This window comes from Poeciliopsis prolifica, unplaced genomic scaffold (genome assembly GCF_027474105.1).
Source record: "Poeciliopsis prolifica strain line A6 unplaced genomic scaffold, Auburn_PproV2 SCAFFOLD012, whole genome shotgun sequence".
NCBI classification, from domain to species: Eukaryota; Metazoa; Chordata; class Actinopteri; order Cyprinodontiformes; family Poeciliidae; genus Poeciliopsis; species Poeciliopsis prolifica.
In genome coordinates, this window is record NW_026562387.1 from 11,413,121 (window position 1) to 11,436,055 (window position 22,935).

The 22,935-nt window shown below is 40.3% G+C and overlaps 1 protein-coding gene across 1 annotated transcript in view; it reads left to right on the forward strand.

Annotated features, from left to right (window-relative positions):
• Positions 1-22,664, forward strand: part of map3k22 (mitogen-activated protein kinase kinase kinase 22) — a 40,672-nt gene extending 18,008 nt beyond the window's left edge. Inside the window, exons 5-18 of the mRNA XM_055037519.1 lie at positions 178-215; positions 4,726-4,825; positions 6,033-6,149; positions 6,316-6,430; positions 8,229-8,362; positions 8,862-8,935; positions 9,930-9,991; positions 12,070-12,141; positions 12,916-13,080; positions 14,248-14,396; positions 14,529-14,660; positions 16,781-16,910; positions 19,238-19,415; positions 20,286-22,664. Of these exons, the coding sequence (XP_054893494.1) occupies positions 178-215; positions 4,726-4,825; positions 6,033-6,149; positions 6,316-6,430; positions 8,229-8,362; positions 8,862-8,935; positions 9,930-9,991; positions 12,070-12,141; positions 12,916-13,080; positions 14,248-14,396; positions 14,529-14,660; positions 16,781-16,910; positions 19,238-19,415; positions 20,286-20,514 (1,695 nt within the window). The 3' untranslated portion in view covers positions 20,515-22,664. The remainder of the gene's footprint in view (positions 1-177; positions 216-4,725; positions 4,826-6,032; positions 6,150-6,315; positions 6,431-8,228; positions 8,363-8,861; positions 8,936-9,929; positions 9,992-12,069; positions 12,142-12,915; positions 13,081-14,247; positions 14,397-14,528; positions 14,661-16,780; positions 16,911-19,237; positions 19,416-20,285) is intronic.
• The last annotated feature ends 271 nt before the right edge of the window (positions 22,665-22,935 follow it).

Genomic DNA, 22,935 nt, shown 5'->3' on the forward strand with positions numbered 1-22,935 from the left:
TGTCATGTCCTCATTTTTTAAAATTTTATTTCTGAACAAAAAACACAGGCATCATAGTGCTTCACTTAATTTCTTTCCCCAGCTTTATACTTCAGGCCAAATCCTTCATACAGCCATGAATCATTTTAACTTTCCACCTCTGTAACTCCTCTCTCGTGTTATTCTTCCCCTCAACAGGATTTAAGAGTCAAGCTGGAGCATGAGAGAGAAAAGCGGTATGTTGGAAACCTCCTTATTGTTTTTCTTTCTTTCTTTCTTTCTCTCTTTCTTTCTTTCTTTCTTTTTTGACATTCAACTGTCCAAATTCAAACTTTGTTATTTTGGATCTTATTTGTTTTGCTTTGCCATGTCGGGGATTTTGTGTCTAAGGGAGGAAATCGCAGTTACATGCCAGAGTGGCAGAAAGAGAAGGAAAATTCCTGCTTGGATTATTTAGCCGAGGCTCTGTGTTCCAGAGTCGGTTTTTAGAGTGGAAAAGATGCAGGGAGGTCTGGACGAGAGGGAGGGATTAACTAAAGGCGAAGAGAGAGGGACGTCTTTCAGTTCACTGTCCTCTCCTCACCCTGAATTAATATTTTATCTTGTGCTGCATCCTTGGTGCTGTTTGATCCCACATCACTGGCTTCAAACAAAGGAAAACTCTCATGGAAAGTGCTTAAGGCTTTGATGAAAACCTTTGGAACACTTTGTCCGCTAAATATGTAAGAATAAAAAGCAAATTCTGAATGGTGGTAACTTTGTTCCATGTGAAATCAACTCAAGTTGTTCTGTCTTTGGCTGCTCTAGGAAACATTTGGCTTTTTAGCAAGTCCTCAGATGAACTACAAACTTTTAGTTTCCTGGTTTATCCTAAATTAATTCCTGCTATGGCTAACACCTCTTTCATTCCTTTTTTGGAAGTGTGTGAATTTGGGAGGAGAGGATGTTTCTTCTCCTGCCAAGTGTGTTGCATCCGTCCATAATGGCATAGTGTCACCAGGTGTTTTTAATAGGAATTGACTCAGAAATCTCTCAAAATATGACAAAATAATGTAAAAAGAAGATTCGTTTGGAATAAAATTAATACATCTGTTCATTTTATTTACACCTAAATTAAAAATGACATATCCAAAACTATTTATACGCTTTTCGATGATGAGAATTATTATAGCCTTTTATTAATGGCTGACATGGTATTTGGATGTTTCCACTGGCATCATTCAAGTTCTGACATTGGGTATAAAACTTAATAGGACACCCATAATTTGGATTTCCTTTAGCTAATGAAAGTTTAAGGAAACTGTTTGGAAAACAGAAAAATTAGGAGCGATCTCCATTTAACCAGCGTTGGTCCGACACGTTGGCCATCACCGAACCACCACAGGGAAGCTGATAAGAACTCCAGAATCAGACTGCTGAGTTAGCAGATGGACATCCCCAACCTGTCCAGTCAGGACTATTGCAACACAAAACTGGTTCATCTGGGAAGGTCATTCCCTGACTGTCAAGTAGTTTCCCCTCTGATACTGGCCTCTGAATTATGAACAGGGCAAAAATAATAGACTGAAAAAGCTGCAGGTGTGTGATGCAGAGCAAGAAACAAGGTAGAGCTTTATGCAGCTCTTGTTTCTTTACATTGTCCACACATTTTCTATAGGATTAATGGCGGGTCTTTGAGAAGAAGCTTAATGGTGGCCTGTTTTTATCCATCCCCAAACTAGATTCGATGCACTTTATTCTGGTAGCGAGGAGAAATGGAGGCAAAAACTACATGAATTCCCGCCACCTTCATTCACAGTTATTTAGACCAAAGAAAGAGGAACTGGTTTGGTGATTAGAAAGCTGCAGGCTCACAGATGTGAGAAGGAGCATGTTGTTCCAGCAGAATATGGATCCACAATGAGCCTCTCCACTTTTTCACAGCCCTAATTGGCTGCTGCTGTGGAAGAGATAAGTTTTTCCACGCTGCTGTCTCTGTGTTCCTGCCTCCCTCTGTTTTCTAAGCCTCGCGGCTATCTGCTCTTCCTCACGAGTCTGCTCACATCACTCTGCTCTCCCAGAACAGACATCTCACTTTGCGGAGGCACCACTCATACAGTCACAAGACATTTCCTCTTGCGTTAACTCAATACATATTCACAAGGGTTGTTATGGTGCACAGAAAATCACAGTTTGGTATTTATCTCGGTTTTAAAGCCACGGTCCGTACATTTTACTTGTGTTAAGTAGGTAAACACATTTTCTATATCTGGTTTACTTCTGCTAAGTAAACCAGATACAAATCTTTTAAACCTTGGCCAGCAGTAAAGAAAAAAGTTTTTATGTTTTGTTTTTGTTTTTTTATAAATTTGAATTTATTGTTTAAAACTAAAAAAAGTTGAAACTTTTTGGAAATCAGCTGATTTTAGTCCACTACTAATTGGCCAACTAGCCAATTAGTGACTTAAAGTTGCTTGAGGTGAATAATTGAGTAAAGTTTTTTTGTATATTTGTGCATTGAACTGAGCTGTACTGTGTATAAGTGCATTCATTACACCCCTGTTGTGTATTCTTCTCATGTTATCCCACTGACCATCCAGCTCCATGTTCCACATGTCCTGATTTTATGTAAATCATGAGCTCTCTGGGATTCTACTTTTTCTAACAAGAAGATGTCTTAGTATCCTTCAGTTAGTGGGGTTTAAAAAACAACAATAACTGATGATATAAACTAAATGCATCCATCCTCTGGTTACCATAGATTTGGTCAAGTTTGTTGTTAAAAACAGTTGCAAATGTTTTAACAGGATATTAAGATATTCTGGTGGAATAAGAAGGCCAGGTTGGTTCATTACCAATACAGCAGCAGCTATAACAAGTTTATTAATAAAACTGTGATGTTTGAATGAAAACTATGCATTTCATTTTCTCTGTGCCTCGATAGAATAATATCTGTCCAAAGTGTGTGTTTGTAATGAAAGCATTACACTTGTGGACTTAACTTTTTGTTTAGTTATTGATAGATTTACCAAAATAAGTACATTTTTCAAGTATTGTAAAGACCTAATAGTAAATTATTTCCTGGCATTTTTGCTATGCATACATAAAAGGTTAAAAGATTTAAATAAAAAGAAGCTTTGGTTGTGCTCTCACTGAAAAGCATGTCTGCTTAAAACTTTAATCTGAAGTGCATATTCTTTTTAAAATCTAAACATGTGTTTTAATTCTGGTTATAAATCAGCAAAGAGCCTCCATCTTGCAAATATCATGAGCCAGCAACTAAGGACTCATTTTAATTTAGCAAAAAAGAAAATAAAAAGAAGAGCAAACCTTTCTTTTATTTATGTAAGCCTCTGTGGTGAGACCTTTTTCACTCTTTAAGGCAACTGGATTGTGCAGAAACTGTAAATACAATGCCATATCCTGTAAGTATCTGCAGCACTCGAGGTATTAGGAATCCATGAGTCAGGATAATCGTTTTGTCTGTCCACAATGGAATCAAACTGGAAGGTTTCTGTTTTCATTGGCAGGCACTGAAGGTTTGAGGCAGGAAGTAAGCGCTGCAGAGTGTCTCTCTCTTTCCTTTACTCTTTTCTTCTTCTTTTTTTTTTCTTTCTGTGTGTGTATGTTTGTGATTTTTAGGAAAAGACAGAGCCAGCGCACTGTGTGAAAGCAATCTTTCATCTGCAAATCTGTTCCTTTTCTATTTTTTTCCCTCTGCAACTGTGTTTCCCCATACTTGCTTGCAGAGGAAGGAAAGCCATATCTTTTAGCGCAGAACCCCCTTTTTAGCCCTCCGCCACATCCCTCCTGCTCTCTATCGCATACATCATCGCTGAATCTAAACAGTCGCGGAGCGTTTAGCTTCACCATTGCTCGCCTCTGATCTGCAGGCCTGCCGATTCCCAGAATCCTCTCATTTAGATGAGGGAACCAATGAGCAGTCATTAAGATAGGCAGAGCTTTGGCCTCTGATGAGGAAGCGATGGGATAAAACAAGCTCTTTTATCAGTGTACTATTAAGAGTTAGTGGCAGCTGCAGATTCTTCTGAAGCAGAATGAGACTGATAGCAGGCAAAGAAGAAGAAGACATGCTGCAGAGAGTCTTTATTTTTTCAGGCTGACTCCTTTATTTTCTAACTCGCAGTCTGTAAATATCTCCACGTCTGTATATCTATCACTCTGTCACTCTCTAAAAGAGGAGGGAAAGACACACATCCTGCTGCTTTAGTTGCCGCTCTAGATCCCCTCCCCAGCCCCGCTTCAGCCCCCCTTCTTTCCTCTCAGGAAGTTTCCCATCTGCCTTTGTGCTGGCTTAGCGGAGAGACCCCGGCCGTTGTTGAAACAGCGGCCGATGCATACTCTGATTGGAACGCACGCTCATGCATGTAGTTTTACAAACACGCTGCCCTGTATACACACTCTCTTGAAGTCAGACTGAAAGACAAAATGATCCCTCTGCAGATAGACTGTACATTTTCTCTGAGAAGGTTTATTCCCTCGCTTTTTTCTTTGTTGATTAATTTTCTGTCGGTATATTGCACGCCTTTGCACTCTTCTCTCCTTGACCCAGCCCGACCTGAACATTTTCCGCTCTCTTCGCCACATCCGTGAAATAAAAGACTTATTTTGTAACTACCAAAAGCACTAGAAAAGAAAAAGTTAATTCCTGTTTATGAGGGATCTTCTTGCAAAGTGTCTATACCCAGATGAGACATAAATATCCCTTTGATTCCTAACGCCGCTGATGTTTCCACCCCGTTTCAGGATCATACCGTTTCAGAGGCCGCTGAAGATCAAAGAGCTTCTGCAAAAAGTCACAGAGGCCTTTGGTCAACAGATGGACCTCTTCTTTATGGAGAAGGAGGTAAGAGAAGGGAGGTTATTTTCTCACAGATTGAGTAAAATTAATGCAACATCAGAAAATATGTGAAAATGCATATCATGTGTTTTTTACACATTTTCTTCTGTAGTTAAAAACACCCAGAATTACTGCAAGAGGAAGTAGTTGAAAAGAAAAGAGACAAAATGGATGATGGATGCTATGTCTCCTGTTTTTTTTAATCTGAATTCCACAAAAATAGCATTACCTATTCAGCCGTGGTAATTATGCAGTAAACGTTTGACTTTGTGACAGTCTCACTTGTTGAAGTCTGCAAAATGAAGTGATTTGGTTAATGATGCTTCTAGGAGACCTCAGACACTTTGTGAGCGCATAAGCATGTTTTCTTTCTCCAAGCTGTTAACATCCCAATTACTCAGAAAAGCCCTGATTTTGTTTTTCAGATTTACAAATAGAAAACAACAACCCACTCAGAACCTAGTAATCAGTACCAAGTTACAGAATGCGACTGAAAAATAAACATATATTCATCCATGTTAATGCTAGATTAAATTAGGAAACAGAAGACAAACCAATTGAAATGGTATTAAATCATTTTCAGTCAGAATACATGTTGGTTGGAGCAAATTATTCCAAGACAATCAAATTACAGCCAGATTCATATAAAGTACAAATGATCCATCAATGGCTTTGTGCAGCAATGAGACGCATGGTGGCATTGAGCCAGAGTACTTTCCACAGGAGAGAAAAACAAAAAGGATGAGACAAAGCTAAACACAAAAGATAGGGAGTACTTTCCATTTGTTTTGTTTTCAGCCTTAAAAGACTTTAAAATACAAATGAAGAAAAACATTTCAGTTTTTAGGTTTTCACTGCCTTTCATCTCCCTATTACACAAATGTGCAGTGATTCCCTGAGCAACTTCACAGGAGAAATGCAACTCACAGTGCAGTCATATTTCACGTTAGAAAAATAAAATAAACTAAAAAAAACGGCTTTAAAGGTTTATGTGGATTTTAAAAGTTGCCAGGACCTGAACATTCATTGTCAAACTCCAGAAACCATCTGCATCCTATAGAGGGATTTTTAGCTTCAGTGCACTGGAAAAATCAGATAGAAGAATGTTTACTTTCTTTAATGAGAATCCTTTCCCATCTCAACCTTTCTGAAACTGCTGTTGCACTATGCAGCAATGAGAAAAGAAAGGTCATGTTTGTATTTGGTCCTTCAGCTGCTGCTGCCGCTGAAAAGCCAGGAGGACCTGGATCAGGCGGTGCTGTCTCTGGGCAACACATCAGGAACTAACGGGCTGCTCAGGATTCTGCTGAAGACCCCTAAAAACAACCCTGTGAGTCGCTCTCATTGTTCACTGTACATGTGCATCATTGAAACCCCAGCTGTGGTCATGAATGTGTGATTTGAATAAAGTCAAACTTCTTCCAAAAAGAGCGATGAATAAAGCTGTAATACTTCCCTCACTTCCTCAACTGACGTCCTCTTCTTTCTGCTTGCAGTACCTACAGGTGAACAGCCGGGACAAGCAGAGTGAGATGAAGTCTTCGCGGTCATTAGGAGACCTGAAGGGCTCTCTGCTCAAAGGGTCAGAGAGGGTCCGCAAACACTCAACAGGTGAGCTTCCATTAATCTCACGGAAAAGTCCTTGGTAAAGATGCACTGAGAAACCCCTAAAAGTTGATCTCTGAACAACATATCCTAACATATCCTGCAGTAAAATTTGTTTTTTACTGCAAATTTGTTGCAGTAAAATGCAACAAATTTGTGAAATGCCTGTAGTCCAATCCACCTGCATAAGAGTGAGAGAGAGCAAGACTTAGAGCAGATAACAGAAAGGCTGAAAGGAGAACTCCAAAGTTGTGCTATATTTTTCTTGCAAACTTTCAGCCTCTGACTGAAAACATGTTGGATTTGGAAATGCTGGCAAATGTTTGGAAATCGCAAAGTACAGTTAAGAATCTACATTCTTCAGGGCATAAACTCTAATCTTTGTCTTTGTTTTAAAAACCTAAAAACCTTTTTGGCTACTGAGGTGTGATGTTGTTACAGACAGGATAAAAAATATTACAAATAGTGTTCTTGCAATCTGATGGGACGTTTGATGCTGGAAATGGCCTTTGATTTTTCTGATTGGTGCATCTTTACTTGTGGGTTGTTTAGTCTTAATAAATTAGGATAAAACCTATAACTGGGAATCTGCTGGGTATAAGAACTCAGATCAAGACACTGCATGAAATCCTCTACTTTCAGGATGTTTTTTTTTCTGTTTCTGCCTGTCACAAAAATGTTTTTGAAAGAATGAAGGCTGCTGCTGGTCAGAACAGAAGATTCAAACCGTAGACGAAGGCAGGGAAACGTCACTCAAAGCAAGGATGCACTTTCCTTCAGAGCAAGCCACCACCAGAATATAAAGAATTCATTTTTACCTTATAAAAGCATCATTTGACATTTTACAATTTATTTATTTTTTTAGGAAATATACAGAGGATTATTGTAGATTTAATCTTTTAATCGAACGCTGAGTGAGACGAATGCTTCCCCAAAATGTCAAAGTAATCCTCCCAGACAGATTGGTGTCGTGTCATAGTCTTTGTGGCTGGATAACACAGCGCAGTCCAGGTCTCTTGTCCCTCCTGGCATGTCTGGTAACTCGGTGTGAAGAGGAAGTCTTCTCTGCAGAGCAGCTTTTCCTCTGTCCTTTACATCAGCTCTATTCACAAAGGTCAATGTTTTGACTCCTGTGTTCCAAATCTTAAACATGAGCAGCAGCAAACCATTTGCATTTTCCAGTTTAAAGTAAAAGCACTGAAATTTCATGCCAATCTATCTCTTTTTGAATGTTGTCCCTGTACCTGTACCCATCAGTCACATCTATTGTGTAAAAGAGGAGGGGAAGGAGTGGTGGCAGATAGGAGCCGACAGGAGAGCGGTCACAGTCTATGGTTGAGTAAAGATGTGATGTGAGCCTGGGTACCTTGAAGACATTCAACAGCAGGCGAGGAGGGGAGGGAGATCATGCAGTGAGAAACACTAACCTGTGTTGAACAAAGATTTGCAGTTTCCACGTCTATGATTGTTCATTTTAAGCATTTTTCTTTCTGCTGAATTTCTTAAAATCCCTCTCAGCTCAATCAGTGATAGTTTCGGTCTCTGTTACAAGAACAAGTCCTCAGGCTCTGCAGAAGCGCAGCAGGACGAACGTTTGTCACAGTAATTGAGGTTAGAGGTGGCAGTAGCGTGGTTTAGTAAATCATCGCCGACTCTCTTGAACTTGAATCCAAGAATAACACTCTGACTGTTTTCTCTCCCTCCTGTTCCATCTTCCCTCAATCGACGCTCTTTATCTCCTCACCCTTACTTGATTCGGCTGCACTCCATCTTTTTCTGCTTCTCATCCTCTAACTGGTTTCAGGTTCTCTTCACACCGGTCGGACGTCCCCGCCTCCAGGCAGCGTTCCCGAGGAGCAGCAGCAGATCGCTCGTCAGGGCTCGTACACCAGCATCCACAGTGAGGGGGAGTTCATCCCGGAGACCCCGGACCAGAACGTAAGCTCTGCTTCGCGTAACAAATGTTGTTCAACGGTTTTCAGGGTTTCTGAGAGGTTTTAAAATGTCTTTATGTTTACGGACATTTACATTTATGGAGGATATTTTAAAATCTTGTTTGATGCATTTATATTTTGTGAAAGCAAAATAGATTTTAAAAAAAAGGTGAAAGTCGATCTCAAAAACGTTTTCTACTTCAAAACGTTAACTTCTTTAGTTAAATGAAGGCGTAACTTTTTTTTCTTTTCATTTTTGACAGGTTTTAATACAGAGGTAGAGAGTTTTTCACACTTTAAAAAAGCATTTTTTTCTTGCTGTCAAGAATAAAAGTTTTTAATTCTGACGCAGCTGCTTGACATTTGTGAATAATACCTGAATCCTTATTTGAATTCTGCTGTGCAGTAAAATGCTAAAGACTCAAATCTATTTGTCTCCATCTCCATCACATCACTGTCTGCTCATATGACCTTTGCTCTCTCTGTGTCATTGCATCTGTCAGATGCTGGATCCCTTCGGCAGTGCAGGCAACTCGCTGTCAAGCAGCTGTCAGTCAATAGATCAAGCTCTGGACAGGTGAGTGTTGGTGCAGATGCCGAGATTCCTGGTCATCATTTATGTAGATTCGTATTTATGTTTCTGAACCAGCGTTAGTGATATGAGATTAGTTTTTTGTTTTTTTTAAACACCACTAATCAAAGCAGCAACAGACTGAAGTTTGTATGTCTGACTCTTTCCTGGGCTGACTATGTGGGAAGAAAATAGGAATCAGGTCATTTTTGCTGTTGCCATAGTGACTAACTACTTATCTGGATTCCTCCGTTATCACGGGAGCAAGGATATTGGTCACTGAGTGGGAGAAGTGACGGACAGAGCGAGACGATGAAAATACCGAGCCAGAAAACAAGAAAGAAAGAAAAAAAAACAGAGAAACCCACATGAGAGAGAGAAAGAGAGAGAGGACTGAATCAGAGTCGAAAGGAAAATAAAAAGTAAGCGAGAGCGAGGTTTGAGAGAGCGGCAGGACGGAAACAGTTCTACCTGCACAAGGCTTATCAGCGCTCCAGGCTGCAGAACAATGGCAGGAAACAAGTGCATGGAACTTTTCCCCGCAAGCGGGCATGCATGCCCCTTATCCAGGGTCTCGTGGCCCCGCGCCGCCCTGCGGTCAGCAGAGACGTCACTCTCTGGAGGGGCTGGTCACAAACACCCAGGGAACGTGGGAGGCTTGGAGGCGAAAGAACCGGGGATGGGAGGGAGTGCATTTAAGAATATACAATAAAGCTTGACTGCCAGGTCAGCAATGCCAAAACTTTTTTTTTCACTGTTTCTTCTTATTATTATTATTGTTACAAAGCAGTCCCGGCTTATCTGGTATAATTCAGAACACTGTTCTGAAACACCCGGCGTGTGTAACTGTGAAATGCTTTCTACACAAGCAGCATTTTGAGGCTACGCTTTACTGCGAAGCTGCCGGCCAGACTCTGTTTTGAAGACAAGGGGGGAATTACCAACCGAACAAGCAAATGATTCCTGAACTTGTTCTACTTGTTGTTCTTCATCATTTCAGCCCTCCGTTTTCACAAAACAACCGGGACAATAATTACCTGAACCTCAACTATGAATACAAAGGTAAGAGACGTTCAATCCACTGCAGCCACTTCAGTGCTCCGATTCTAGTCTGTCAGTTTAGATAGACGGCTGTGATTGGATGATTTGGATCTGTCATGCTCTGATGATGGATTTAACAGTCCCCACTTAGATGTCCCTGTTTTAAGCTTCTCCACAGCTTTATTATTATCTTCTGTGTTCCTTTGTCTTTATAATGGTCTTTGTTGACTAATGTTCTCTAATAAACCTCATCACATACCAACTGAGATCCAGTTACAATTATGTTATTTACTATTTACATGATACCTAAAAGTAATTGGGAGTATCGAAATACTGGGGGAAATTAATACAAATGCCCATCAAATTAAGATTTTTATTACATGTTTCTTGTCAAATTAATTCCAGTGTCTGCAATTAATTGTTGAGATGAATGAATTTTTAATGAAAAACGACAAAGTAAGCAGATTTTTCAATGTAAGACCCATTTTTTGCTGATAAATCATTGTTTACATCGACATAAGCTCAACAAAAATATTACTTAGTGTTAAAATCTGATATTTAGGTTATTCAGCCAACAGATTGGTGCGATCTCAAGGGAGTTTCTTTCAAATGTTTCAGGAACTCCTGATCATTCATGTAACTTCTTGGAGAAACTGCGTCTTTAGAAATGCGGACTGTGAACGCTGACATTCGTTCCGTTAGGGAGGTCTGCGCTTGCTGGAACATGTTCACCCTTGAGATGGTATTTTGGGCTTAAATAGCATTGGTACTCCTTTGAGCAGAACTTGTACACAATAATGATCTTGTTTTGAAGCAAAAATTAACAAGAGAAGTGACTTTGTTGTTGTTTGAGGACGTCAGAATTAAGAGCGTGCTGAAACGCAGTATAAAACGCTTAAGCTGAAACGCAGTATAAAACGCTTAAGCTGGGGACCGTTTTATGTAAAATAGAAAAATGCAATGAGTTAAGTTGAAATTTTTTACATCTTTTTAAAATATATGTAATTACTTAATCAAAATTAAAGTCCAAGCAATAGCTTTTATTTGAAAGTTTGTTGAAAGCCATGCGTCATTTTCCTTCTGCGTCACATGCTCTACTCTGTTTTGATCCATCACTTAAAATCCCAGTACAATGCATTAAAGTTAGTGGTCTGTGGGTGCTATTCATTTGGACCTTTTTTTTAGTAGCCCTAATAAGCAGTGGATTTTCATGACCAGTCATCAGCCCCTTAAAGCCCCTCTACTTGGGTCCCTTGGGTTCCCGTCTGTATCTTCAGAACACGGATCAAAGAATGCAGCATGGCAGACAACGCCACAACAACCCTTCCGAGCGGAGTAGCTTTCCCAATCTGCTCTCTTCGTTTTGCCTCGCGCCGCTCGCTCCCCATCATGCACTGAATTAAAATAAAAAAAAGAAAGAAATGCTGCATATCGTGTGCACGGTACATTAGGACATAACTGCACACACAGGCTCTCCTCTCCCCAGATGTAGAGCCCAGCCCCCTCCTGTCAGGGCCTACAGTGTTTATCATTCCCTGTGAGTAGATTTTTCCTCTCTGTCCCATGTTACCAAACAGAGAAAATAACTCCAGTCTCCATGGGGATACAACCACAATAACAGCTCAAAAGCAGTGACGGAACAGCTGCTTTCAATTCAGTAACAGCCCCTCCACCCCCACCTCCACCCACCACTCCTATGCTAGCGCGTGTGCTGCGAGGGTCGCCGCTCACGTGCGTCAACGGGCCTCTCCAGCTGCCTTTAATACGCCTCTGCAGACGGGAGGACTGTTTTCAGTTTCTGCCTGGGCTGCATCAGGGTGACGCAGCAGCGGGGCTCCGTGTGTGGAAAGCTGCATGTCATTCTGCTGAGCTCAACTCTGATTTGACATGCACGGATGAGCAGGAACAGTGCGTTGAGACTTGTCAGATGCGATCTATGGAAATGAGAGCTTCTCTAATCATTGCACTCCATCAGTGTGTCGGTGCACATTTGAGGAGGAGTGCATGAGGTTTGAAGTGAGAAGTACTGAGAGGTGGATGGGTGCAAGGGGAAACTATATGTTTCAGCCAATGAAGGTTTTGCTTCTTTGCTCTTTCAGGTCGACACGGGAAAGGAGGAACTTTCCCACGGCAGTTCCAGTTGCCCAATCGCAGCAAAGATTATGGCGACCGTAAGAAATCACCTTTATTACGAAGTCAACAGATTGTTATGCCTAAATAAAGAAAGTACAAACTTAAATGATAATACCTGAAAATGTGCCCTCGCCAAGTTTCAAAAACGCTGCGTGTTGGTTTTAATTGAGTTATTTTTTGGTTGTCAAGATTGAAGCAATCACCAGTTCCTGGCTGGAAAATTCAAAGTTCTAACAATAAGATCTTAGTTATATATCTTAGAATGACATCAGACTAGATAATCCTGGTGTGCCAGTTCAATAGTTACCTCCTGCTTTACACATAGCAGAAAGCATACAATGACTTTATTGGTGGGTAATCCGAAAAAAAAAATACTCCATTAATGCAATTTATTATGAATATACACCGTCTGGGCACTGTTTGGAACCATATGCACTGAGGGAACCATCTGTTCTCTGTGCCTCTTGGCGTCTGACCCCTTCTGAATTATAATTTTTCTACTTCAACATTCTCCATTTTTTTTAGCCCCTGACGAAACACTTTTCTCATATAGATTTGGTGCATTAAGTGTTGCAGCGCTGTTCCAGGCAGCTGCAAGTAATTGCTCACTCTGAGGCTAACCTTGGCTAGCTGTGATTTACGTCTCCCTGTGGCGAACCCAAACTTGTATAAAAATACCGCGGCCTTCTTCCTGTCTAAAGGGAAGTGGGACCGAGTGGTGAGAGACTCTGGCCCGGCATCGAGTCTTGGCCTCTAATGAGTAACAGAATGAGAGGGGGGGAAAAAAGCCGTCAATGTGTTTCTGCTTGCAGGTCGCAGGACACTCCCACGCAGCTTCATGCCCCAGGAGAACCTTTTCCAGCTGGTTCCCTCCAGTCGCACACGCAGTTATAACGGTGACAGCTCGCTGACATTCAGCGACCTGCGCTCACTGGGCCGGACTGCCGACAAAAGCTGCCAGCGCGGCACAGCCAAATGTAAGTAGTGTGGCCTAACCCCAAAACTTTTCTGCAACACTCTCTTCAAAAATGTGCTGAAGAGACAAAGTGAGACCACTGAAGGTAAAAATCAGTTCAAGATAAACGTCTGAGAGCCACATCGGATGAACAAATCTATCTGCAGATGAGTTGTGATGTTTGTGTGTGATGTAATTTTGGATGCAAACAGGCAGGTGACTAAAGGCTGGGGGCAATGTTTGCTCACTGTGAAAGAGGCAAACCAAAAATGGAGCAAAAAATCAGTTTACAATAATAAAACCTCCAGCAAATCTTCACACTTCAAGTTGTAACTCTGAACATCTGGCTTTTTGTAACCATTTGTTGCTTAATTTCGCTTCAAACCCAAAATTAATATTATTTTTCTTAAACACTGAGTTAATTAGCCTCAGCAACTGATAGAACGTAGCCATGCTTTAATATTTAAACAGTTTTTTCAGTCTTTCCATTAACACAAGTGGGTAAAATCTTCAGTTGTCATGCCGAAACTGCTAGTGACAAATCAAAGATAATCCGTTCTCCCTTCACCCTTCCGTCAGCCTTATTTTAATTCTTGGTGATGCAGAGTGTGAAGGAGCAGTAATGCTGTAAGTCTCCACAGGCATAATTCCCCTCTGATCACGCAGACCTGTCCATGTCGCAGGCTCACTGATCACATCTGCAGTTTGTTCAGAAACAGCCTCTGTCATCCTGCCAGAGCTCAGCTCAGCAGTCTGTGGTCGACGTCTCCGTCTCGCTGTCCTCACCCACGTACAACCAAACAGTCTAATGCGGCCGCAAAGCAGCAGGCTAATTCCAAAACAAAGTCTCAGAGTCTGGGACTGGAGTGGATGAGCGCTGCTGAGACGATCTTTCTAAGGTTTTGACAACTTTGCGTCGGCGGGATGCGGTTTTCAATGCCTGGCTGTCTTATCTGGGGTTTCCCTCAATCTGAGAGGGTCTGCGGTTGGAGCTATTCGACAAACCGAGGTGGATTTGACATTTTGTCTTGGAGGGTTTTACTGTCTAAGTAGAGTTTTATTGCTTTACTCGGCGCTCACTCAGATCAGTTCATCACAGTGCTGCTGTTGCCGTCTGTCTTCGAGGAGCTTAGTTGACAAAAAAATTTGCCAGCGGTGGGTTTTCATCATCTGGTGTTGTTTTCTGCAGCACCACGGGCGCCAGTCAACTGGCGGCAGGGAAAGCTCTTGGGACGAGGGGCGTTCGGGGAGGTCTACCTGTGCTACGATGCAGACACAGGCCGCGAGCTGGCCGCCAAGCAGGTGCCCTTTGATCCTGACAGTCAAGAAACGAGCAAGGTGAGGTTTGTGGGCAAATTTGTTTGGAATAAACCTACTGGATTCTTTTGGTTGTGTGTGTGTTTTTTCTCCTTGTTTTTTTGCAGAGTATTAACAAATGTAAAGATAATTAAGTGACCTTTTTTTCTGTAGGAAGTGAATGCTCTGGAGTGCGAGATTCAGCTGCTGAAGAACTTGCGTCATGAGAGAATTGTTCAGTACTACGGCTGTCTGCGGGACCTGGAGCATAGAAAACTTACCATTTTTGTTGAGTTCATGCCAGGGGTGTGTATTCTGCCGCCTAGCACTCATGCTTGTGGAATACTGTTTTTTTTTGTTTGATTGGTTGTTTTTTTAACAAGTTATTTGTGGGAACCTTGAACATAATAAAGCTTATATTTATATGACAAACATGAACTGAGCATAGACTTTAGCTACTTTATGCTGAAGAGAGCTGCTACATTTATCTGCAAAGGTGAGAACTGGGTGACTGTTGGCCACATATTCCAGCTTCAGGTTCATACAAGAAATCTTCTATCTTTTAAAACTTCACTAGTTCTATTTTATTTAGATGAGCCCTGAGCATTTTACAACCCAAAGGCATTAAATTTTGCACACAAAGCTAAATGTATTGTGAAAAGAAAATGCTTTTTTTCTGAAGGTGACTGCTGTGGGTCCACTGTTGGGTTGCTACTTCAGTACCCTAAAAATTTTATTCATACTGTTAGATGGAGTTTCACGGATTCAGATAAATCAGATTGTTTCCTCTTTTTTTTTTTTGACATTTTAAGTAACAGTTATTTATAGGAAAAAAATGTTTAATTTGTCCACATGGCTTCTCTGATTTTATTAAGTTACAAAGCCTAAGCTGTATTTGGCAGCAGACATTTTAACTTGGTGCCCTATCCTGCTTTAGAGTTAATGTTATCTAGTTGTCAAAACTGAAATTTCTTAAGAGTTGTGTCTGCACCCAACGCTAAATTTCTTAGAGTTGTTGTTAGTCAGTGATCGGCTGCAGACAGAGGTCGACACCTACTGTGGGTTTGGAGAGACGAGCAAATGAAGCTTCAGTTTGAAGCTTTCTGTGGTTTCTTTTTTTTTTCTGCTGACCTGAATCAGGATTTCATTAAGTAAAAGTGGCTGTGCTTAAAGGCAGAGTCCTAATGAACTATAATTGCTATATTCCAGATCTATATAATTTTAATTACTAATGCTAATGTTATTTTTTTCCCCTAATTATGGGATGCATCAAAGCTATTGATGAACTTAATCCTTTCTGCTCTACAGATGCATAAAGAAACAATGAGTACTTTGATGTAACTTTTGAGTTGAATACAAATCACATCAGATTAAGATTGTGGACATAAGCTGTGATGCAAAAATGGGATAATTATGAAATTGCTTCATTTTCACTAGGATTTAAAAAAAAATACTACTGCTATCAAATAACCCACAGCTGGCTTTTGTATCTTATTTGCCATTTTACTTCAGAGAGAGACTTTTTTTTTTCAAAAACTCAAACAAAACTGGGAATAATTAGTAATCAGAAAAATTTGGATCAGGGCATAGCTATATTATTTTGCAAATAATTAGTTAAGAAATGTAAATAATTTCGTATTAGAACTGTGGCTTCAATTCAAAATGTTTTTTGATGATCAAAAACAATCTGCAAAGCGTTCGTTTAATCTCGGCTGTTTTAAGAACGACTCCTGCAGTCGATTTCAGCTAGAAAACAATTTGAAAAACGTCACCAGCTGTCACCAAACATGGTCTCAGTGGCTAATGTGAGCAGGACAGCCTCTTTTATGGGATAATTTTCTGTGAAAATGAGTTTTTTAGTGAGAGACTGTCGCCTGTTGATCCTTTTTTTTTTTATTTCTCGGTCTTAGTCACACATTGTCTGGAAATGGAAACATTTATAGTGTGTTGGAGTTGGCTGATGTTAGAGAGGAGGTGACAAGGGCCAAGGTTTTGTGGGTCTGTTCTAGATAAAACTTGAGTGGCCCAGGGAAGGAGCCGGTGGTTTCGAGTGAGAGGGCTGAGCTCGAGGTTTGTCTTGGAGGTGTGCTGTTGACAGCTGAAAGTAAAGAGAAATATGTTTTGTTATTTTTTTATTGCATCTCAAGTGGTTCTGGGTCACACCTTCACTCCGCAAAGATTTACTTTGGAAGAACTTAGATAAGGAACTAAAATACCGTATGATCTCAGCATCAGACAATCTTCTTCCAAAGTTGTTTACATATTTGGTTTTTGTGTTTGGAATTTGGCAGCGATGCACCGTTTCCATTACAAAAATAACTCTATTTGAGTATATTGGTAGCCATGATGAATCTCGCTGCAAGCGTGATTCATTTTTCCACACATTCTCATAAAAAGCTGTTGTTGCTCTTTTGCTGTTCTTCCAGGGCTCGATAAAGGACCAGTTGAAAGCCTACGGGGCTCTGACGGAGAAGGTGACAAAAAGATACACCAGGCAGATCCTTCAGGGAGTTTCTTACCTGCACAGCAACATGATTGTCCACAGGGACATCAAAGGTAAGTGAAACTGGAGCTTTGAAATGGTCAAATGGGAGCTTTAATTCAATTTATGACCTCTAAAACTTCAGAGAAACTGAAGAAAACAAAAATTTTGAGAGAGTAGTCATTCCCCCAAAACCACAAACCTCAGTGTACTGTAGGGGGAAGTTAGATGGTAAATCAACACAAAGTGGTGTGAAGTTGAAGGTGATGCATAGTTTTCCGATCATTTTACAAATAAATGTGCAAGACAATGTGGCATGCGTTTGTATTCACTCCTCTTTACTCAATCACTTTATGAAATCTTGTAAAACTAATGGTCTTCAGAAGCCGTCTGTTATTTGGAGCATAAAATATACCTGTGTATAATTTAATCTTGTTGTACACACGTAAAGTTGACGTTTCTATCCAGTGTGACTGAGCGTGACCCAGTTTGCAAAGACAGACAAAAATTTGCGGTCCGTAATAAGACTGCAACTAACAGTTGGTCTAGTAATTGATTATTCTATTAATTATTTGGACAATTAATTGTAAAATTTAATTAATTTTTTTTATTTAACCACTTCAGGCTTTTTCTATACAATACCAAATAAATTTTAAAATGCAAACAGAAATCCAAATGATCCAATTCCTTCTTAAAATAAGAAACTAAGTAAAACACAGTAACAGCATTCCTTGAGTGAACATTTATCCTTGAATCATTATTTGTCGGCAAGGATCTTTAAAAAATGCATCTATCCTCTACAAGTGAAAATCTCAGTTCTTTCTGATTGACTTCACATTAGACATGACTATTTTATGGATTAAATAATTTACAATTGGATAGCAAAAGGTACCTGACAGGATTTCTCATATTACTAAATTTTAAGCTTAAACTATGCTACTTGAAGAGTTTTCTTATCTAAAATGTAAATATGTTTGGTACAGTTATGGCTTAATTGATGTTGCGTGTCGTTCTTTCTTCCTGTTTTGAGTCCGTATACTCCTGTTAACGATTAATCAATTACTACATTGGTGGATAATTATTTAAAAAATCAATTCATCACAATAAATCTGATTGTTTCAGTCCTAATCTACAGATGTGCAAAGCTAATATGCACATACCCCAAAAGACTGCAGCTCTGTTGGCAGAGGGAGAACAAATGCTTTCCACACTTTGAAGATTATTTGTATAAACCACTTATTATTTGCCTCCAACTTCACAAATAGTCACCATTTTCATGTTGGTCTGTCAGAAACCAACATGAAAATGGTGTTATGTGTTGAAACAGACATGTTGGTCTGTTTCCATAACCTTGCAGGGTTCAGCAACACTCCAGCTTCCCTACTCTATTTCTCTTACTCAGAACGTAGATGGAAAACTGCACTATTTTAACATCTCCTCTGAGGTATATTAGGCTTCACACTGGTGAAGGTGGCCAGTCTAAAAATGCTGGACACCGGACGGAAAGGCTTTGGTTTTTCTGCCCGCAGCTTTGGGAGTCGCTGTTTCGTTAGGCCGCAGCAGCCATGAAAGAGGGAAACATCCCGTCTGGTTGTGTCAGTAAAGGGAAAAAAAAGATAGTGGGTCACCTGGGACACAGCCAGGCTCCATGACAGCCCGTGTGGGTGGGATTTTCCACTTGGAAATGTTCTACACATTTAATATATGGCGTGAGGTCAGCTCACCACACAGCTCACCACACAAGAACATAGTTTTCTTCAACATGAAAATGTCAGCTCAGGTTGTATGTGACTATAGTTTGAGACTTTTTCTCAAGCTAATATTTCAAAAGAAGGCAAACGAATGGAAATCGTTTGCCTTCATATGTAACGTTATATATATTGATGACATATATAATAATGTCAATATATGTGCTTGAAGTGGAACCAAGCAAGTAAATGTTACAGTTTTAGTCTCCCAAGTCGCTCTCTGCGGCTATCTAATCTCTGAGTGTGGGGGGTTAGTCACTGATCTAACAAGTGGCGTACCCAGAGGAAATGGGACGGACATGTTGGAAAAGTACTACGGAAGTAGGGGAGACTGGGCTGAGGTCTGATTTGTCTCCCATGCATCAGTTCATTCAGCATTTGAACTTCTGATACATATAAGCCCACTTGGCAATCACTTTAAAGGGAGGGAAAGTGGATGATGCACAAATAGGAAGGAAAGTATGCATATAATGACAGCCTGAAGATCTCAGTTGGTGTTTTAAAAGATAGCCTGCCAGGTTAGTCAAGCTCTTGACTTCAACTGTTTCTCTGAAGTCAGTGGACGTGCTGGCTTGGGTAAACGAACTCTCCCCGGCAGCTCTCGGAGGAGTCATGAATAATAGCTCTGAGCTCGTTTTGTTTGGTCCCATCAGGTGCTAACATCCTGAGAGACTCCTCTGGGAACGTCAAACTCGGAGACTTTGGAGCAAGCAAACGGATCCAGACCATCTGCATGACTGGAACAGGAATCAAGTCTGTCACTGGCACCCCCTACTGGATGAGCCCCGAAGTGATAAACGGGGAGGGATATGGCCGGAAAGCTGATGTTTGGTAAGAATACCTTCAGATGGGGGGAGAAATGACTGATTCCTAGAGGGGATATGAATCTGTTGCAGAATGCAATTATAAAGCAGCATCAAATGCACTGTAATAACCTCATGAGACTTTTGTTAAAACTGTGCTGTTGGCATTTTCTGGCAAATTGATGTGAACACATTTTGTAAAATGTTATATGTTTTAATGTTTAATTATGTAAAACATAATAAAGGTTTAAGTCAAAGCACTGCTGGGTTATTACAGGTATTCACTAACATTAAAATGCATGATTTACATTTGTTTATGGGTACATAAAACAGGTATGTAAATATGTAAAACTGTAAAAATCACCTCTAACTTTATGCTTTGTGGCCAAGAAGTAATATTTTTTCTTGTGACATTTTAATGTAGAAATATAAAGCGTAGGCATTTCTACTTAGATTTCATTTGCTGTGTTTCCACCCAATTTGTACATCTAGCCATTTTTATTCTTTAAATGTAACTATTATGAGCACTTTTAAAAAGTACTGGCTCAATAAATAAAGCTACAGTTCCAAAAAAGTTAATCTTTTTGGAGATTTGTTGACATATAGCTAATGTGATCAATTGTGTAACTCAAGATGATTTGGTTGATTTTTTTTAAATCAACCAAAAAATGAGCGATCAATTATCTAAAATAACTAAAAATAAGGGTAGCAAAAAATAACTTAAAAGACCTTTCTGATGTTTTAGACCTTTTCTGACGTCTAAAACATGTAATGAAATTACAGTCAAGTTATTGACAGAAGAAGGAAGAGTCAAAACTTTTGCTCCATGTATGATGCAGTGTTTTATGATGAATTGAGCATGTAAAACTAATTGTGTTCCTGTGTTGTTCTCCTTCAGGAGTGTTGCTTGCACTGTTGTGGAAATGCTGACTCAGAAACCTCCCTGGGCCGAGTACGAGGCCATGGCCGCCATTTTTAAGATTGCTACCCAGCCCACAAAGCCCATGCTTCCAGAAGGTGTGTCTGACTCGTGCAGGGACTTCCTGCGGCAAGTGTTTGTGGAGGAAAAGTGGCGCCCCACGGCGGACTTTCTGCTCAGCCACCCGTTTGTCCAGGGTAGCTTCTGATCGCTGAGGGACCCCCTGGCAGAGTCATCCCCCCTCCGTGTCTGCCTCCACGGCCTCGGCGGTCCTGGCTCCTCCCCCTCTTCCCGTCACCTGGTTGCAGGGTTCAGCAACACTCCAGCTTCCCTGCTCTATAATCGATCAGTGTCTGCCTTGTCCGTACTCCTTCAGTTCTCAACGCCTGGCTCAACACCGACTGTTTACTGAGAGGCAGGGCTGACTGCGATCAGACCTCCAGAGTCATCGAAGGGATCTATCGCTGGTTGCCTCAGAAACCGGCCGCCAAGGTGGCACTTCACAGTCTCAAAGGATCCGGGTCAACATTCTTCAAGGAGAGAGAAGGAAAAGTGGCCAAACTTGGAGCACAGAGGCTTTAAGCTTTCTGGGTCTCTATTCACCCGTCTTACTGTCTCGCTGCAGCGTCTCCACAATGAGTCGACATTGTGACTGACTGGTGACGACCCTTCAGATCGGATAGTACTGTAACTTCCTCATCAGCTTAGTACAACTGAATGAAATTAAGATGGAAAAAATATTTTTATACAACATGCACGGTCATTTTAGATCCGATTTCTACTGTCACCTTTTAAGACAAATATAATACATTTTTGTCAATGCCTTACAATAATGATTTGTAAGTTTGAATGTCTTTTTTTTTCTTGTTTTTTTTCTTCCTAACAGCCTTTCCTTTTTCTATTAGCACTCCAAACCCCATTCAGAAGGAATGTTATAAAGTTGCACTTTTGATATCATGTATTGAAACATTTACATGTGCGAGATAATCAACCGAGGAGATATTTTTCTAATATTTTTTTTTTACTATTATTTTGATATGTAAAGACAACCAAACATTTGCAACTGAGTGCAATGTCTCTTAAGCAATAACAACACTGCTGTATGAGTCAGAGACCGCCATCCCATCTTACTCGTCTGGTGAGCCTTGTTCCATTTTCCGTTGGCCAAAGAGGATTTGCAGAACATGCAGTATTAGTCACAGCGGACCTTTTGCCACCTCAGAGCCCTGAAAGCCTTGTTTTCTCCGTTATGGCAGCTTTGTGCACTTTGAACTGCACAGACCAAATCTGATGCATTACGTTACTGTGGTGTTTTAAATGTTTGCAGGGTTCCTAAGCAGCACGACAAACTGTCAGGCTGAAATTCTTAAGAGTTCTTAGTGCTTTTTAGCAAATTTTAAATGACAACTATAAACTAGTGTCATGTTTAGACAGCAGGCAGGATGAATGGATGGACAGATGGATGGCTGGATGGAAAATGAATGCCTTGATGGTTAGACAGACATATAGATGGGCAGTTGGATGGATGGACAAATGCACGTAAAGATGGATGATAGGGGCAGATGGACAGACAGTTGGATGCACAAACGGATGTATGGTTGGATGGAGTGTTTGTAGACAATGGACTCGAGAATAACGTCTAAATTCTACTAAAATAAAAATTAAAAATACATATTTTTCCAGACTGTTAATAGGAACCCTGCATTGAGAAAAAAACAGATTGAAGTTCTCTTTATATTTGTAAGTTCAGTATCAATCCAGTGAGCCACCATGCCTTCCTTTAGCTCTAATCAGATGGGACCACTTTATGAGGTGACAGCACATCTTGCTCTGTGAGACACTCACAGAACCAAACTGTTTTCCTTAAGTGAAACCTTAGGGACAAACTGACGTTGGATGTAGCTACGATTTGTTGGCGCTTATGGAACGATCAAATGTTTTTTAATCCTTCTCGGTGCCTTATCTGTTTCTCTTTGTAAGCGAAAATCTTCACTGCCAAAGGCGAGAGCTTCCCTGTGAGGTTGCTCTGTTGGAGAGCACACCCAGGATTTGCTTATTCTGTAAATACTTTGTTCTGCGCTTTTGTATTAAATCTCTTTTACATTATAGGCAGATCTATTTGACTAGAGTCTACGTTATACAGCAGACTACTGCAGCTAAAAAGAAAATTTAAAAAAGCAACTTGCCATAAGAGTGTGTATGACCGTCTGAGAGCTGGCAGGCAATATTAAAGGACTGGAAGGCTTTTGATTGACACAGAGCTTGTTTTGTTTGAAATGACAAAGCCTTGAGACATGAAATGTATCAAGTCATCGATCTTTTGTACATTTAACTTAATAAATCTAAGGTCTAAGACTATTCTGTTTCATTTTTTCCTCTGTCTTGTTTCTGTTTCAACTTCTCTGGTTACATCATTTTATTAATTTGTTTTGTGCATCAGATTATGCACGAAACAAATAGTGAAAAATATAAACAGCATAATTAGTCTTATTATTGTTTGTTGTATAATAAAACAAAGAAGCTTGTCCTGTCCAGGGTGTTCTTTTGGGCATTATATAACTGATTTAACCCAATCACTGTTACTCATGGAATTAGTGTTGCCATTTAATATGAAGTTCACAGAAAATTT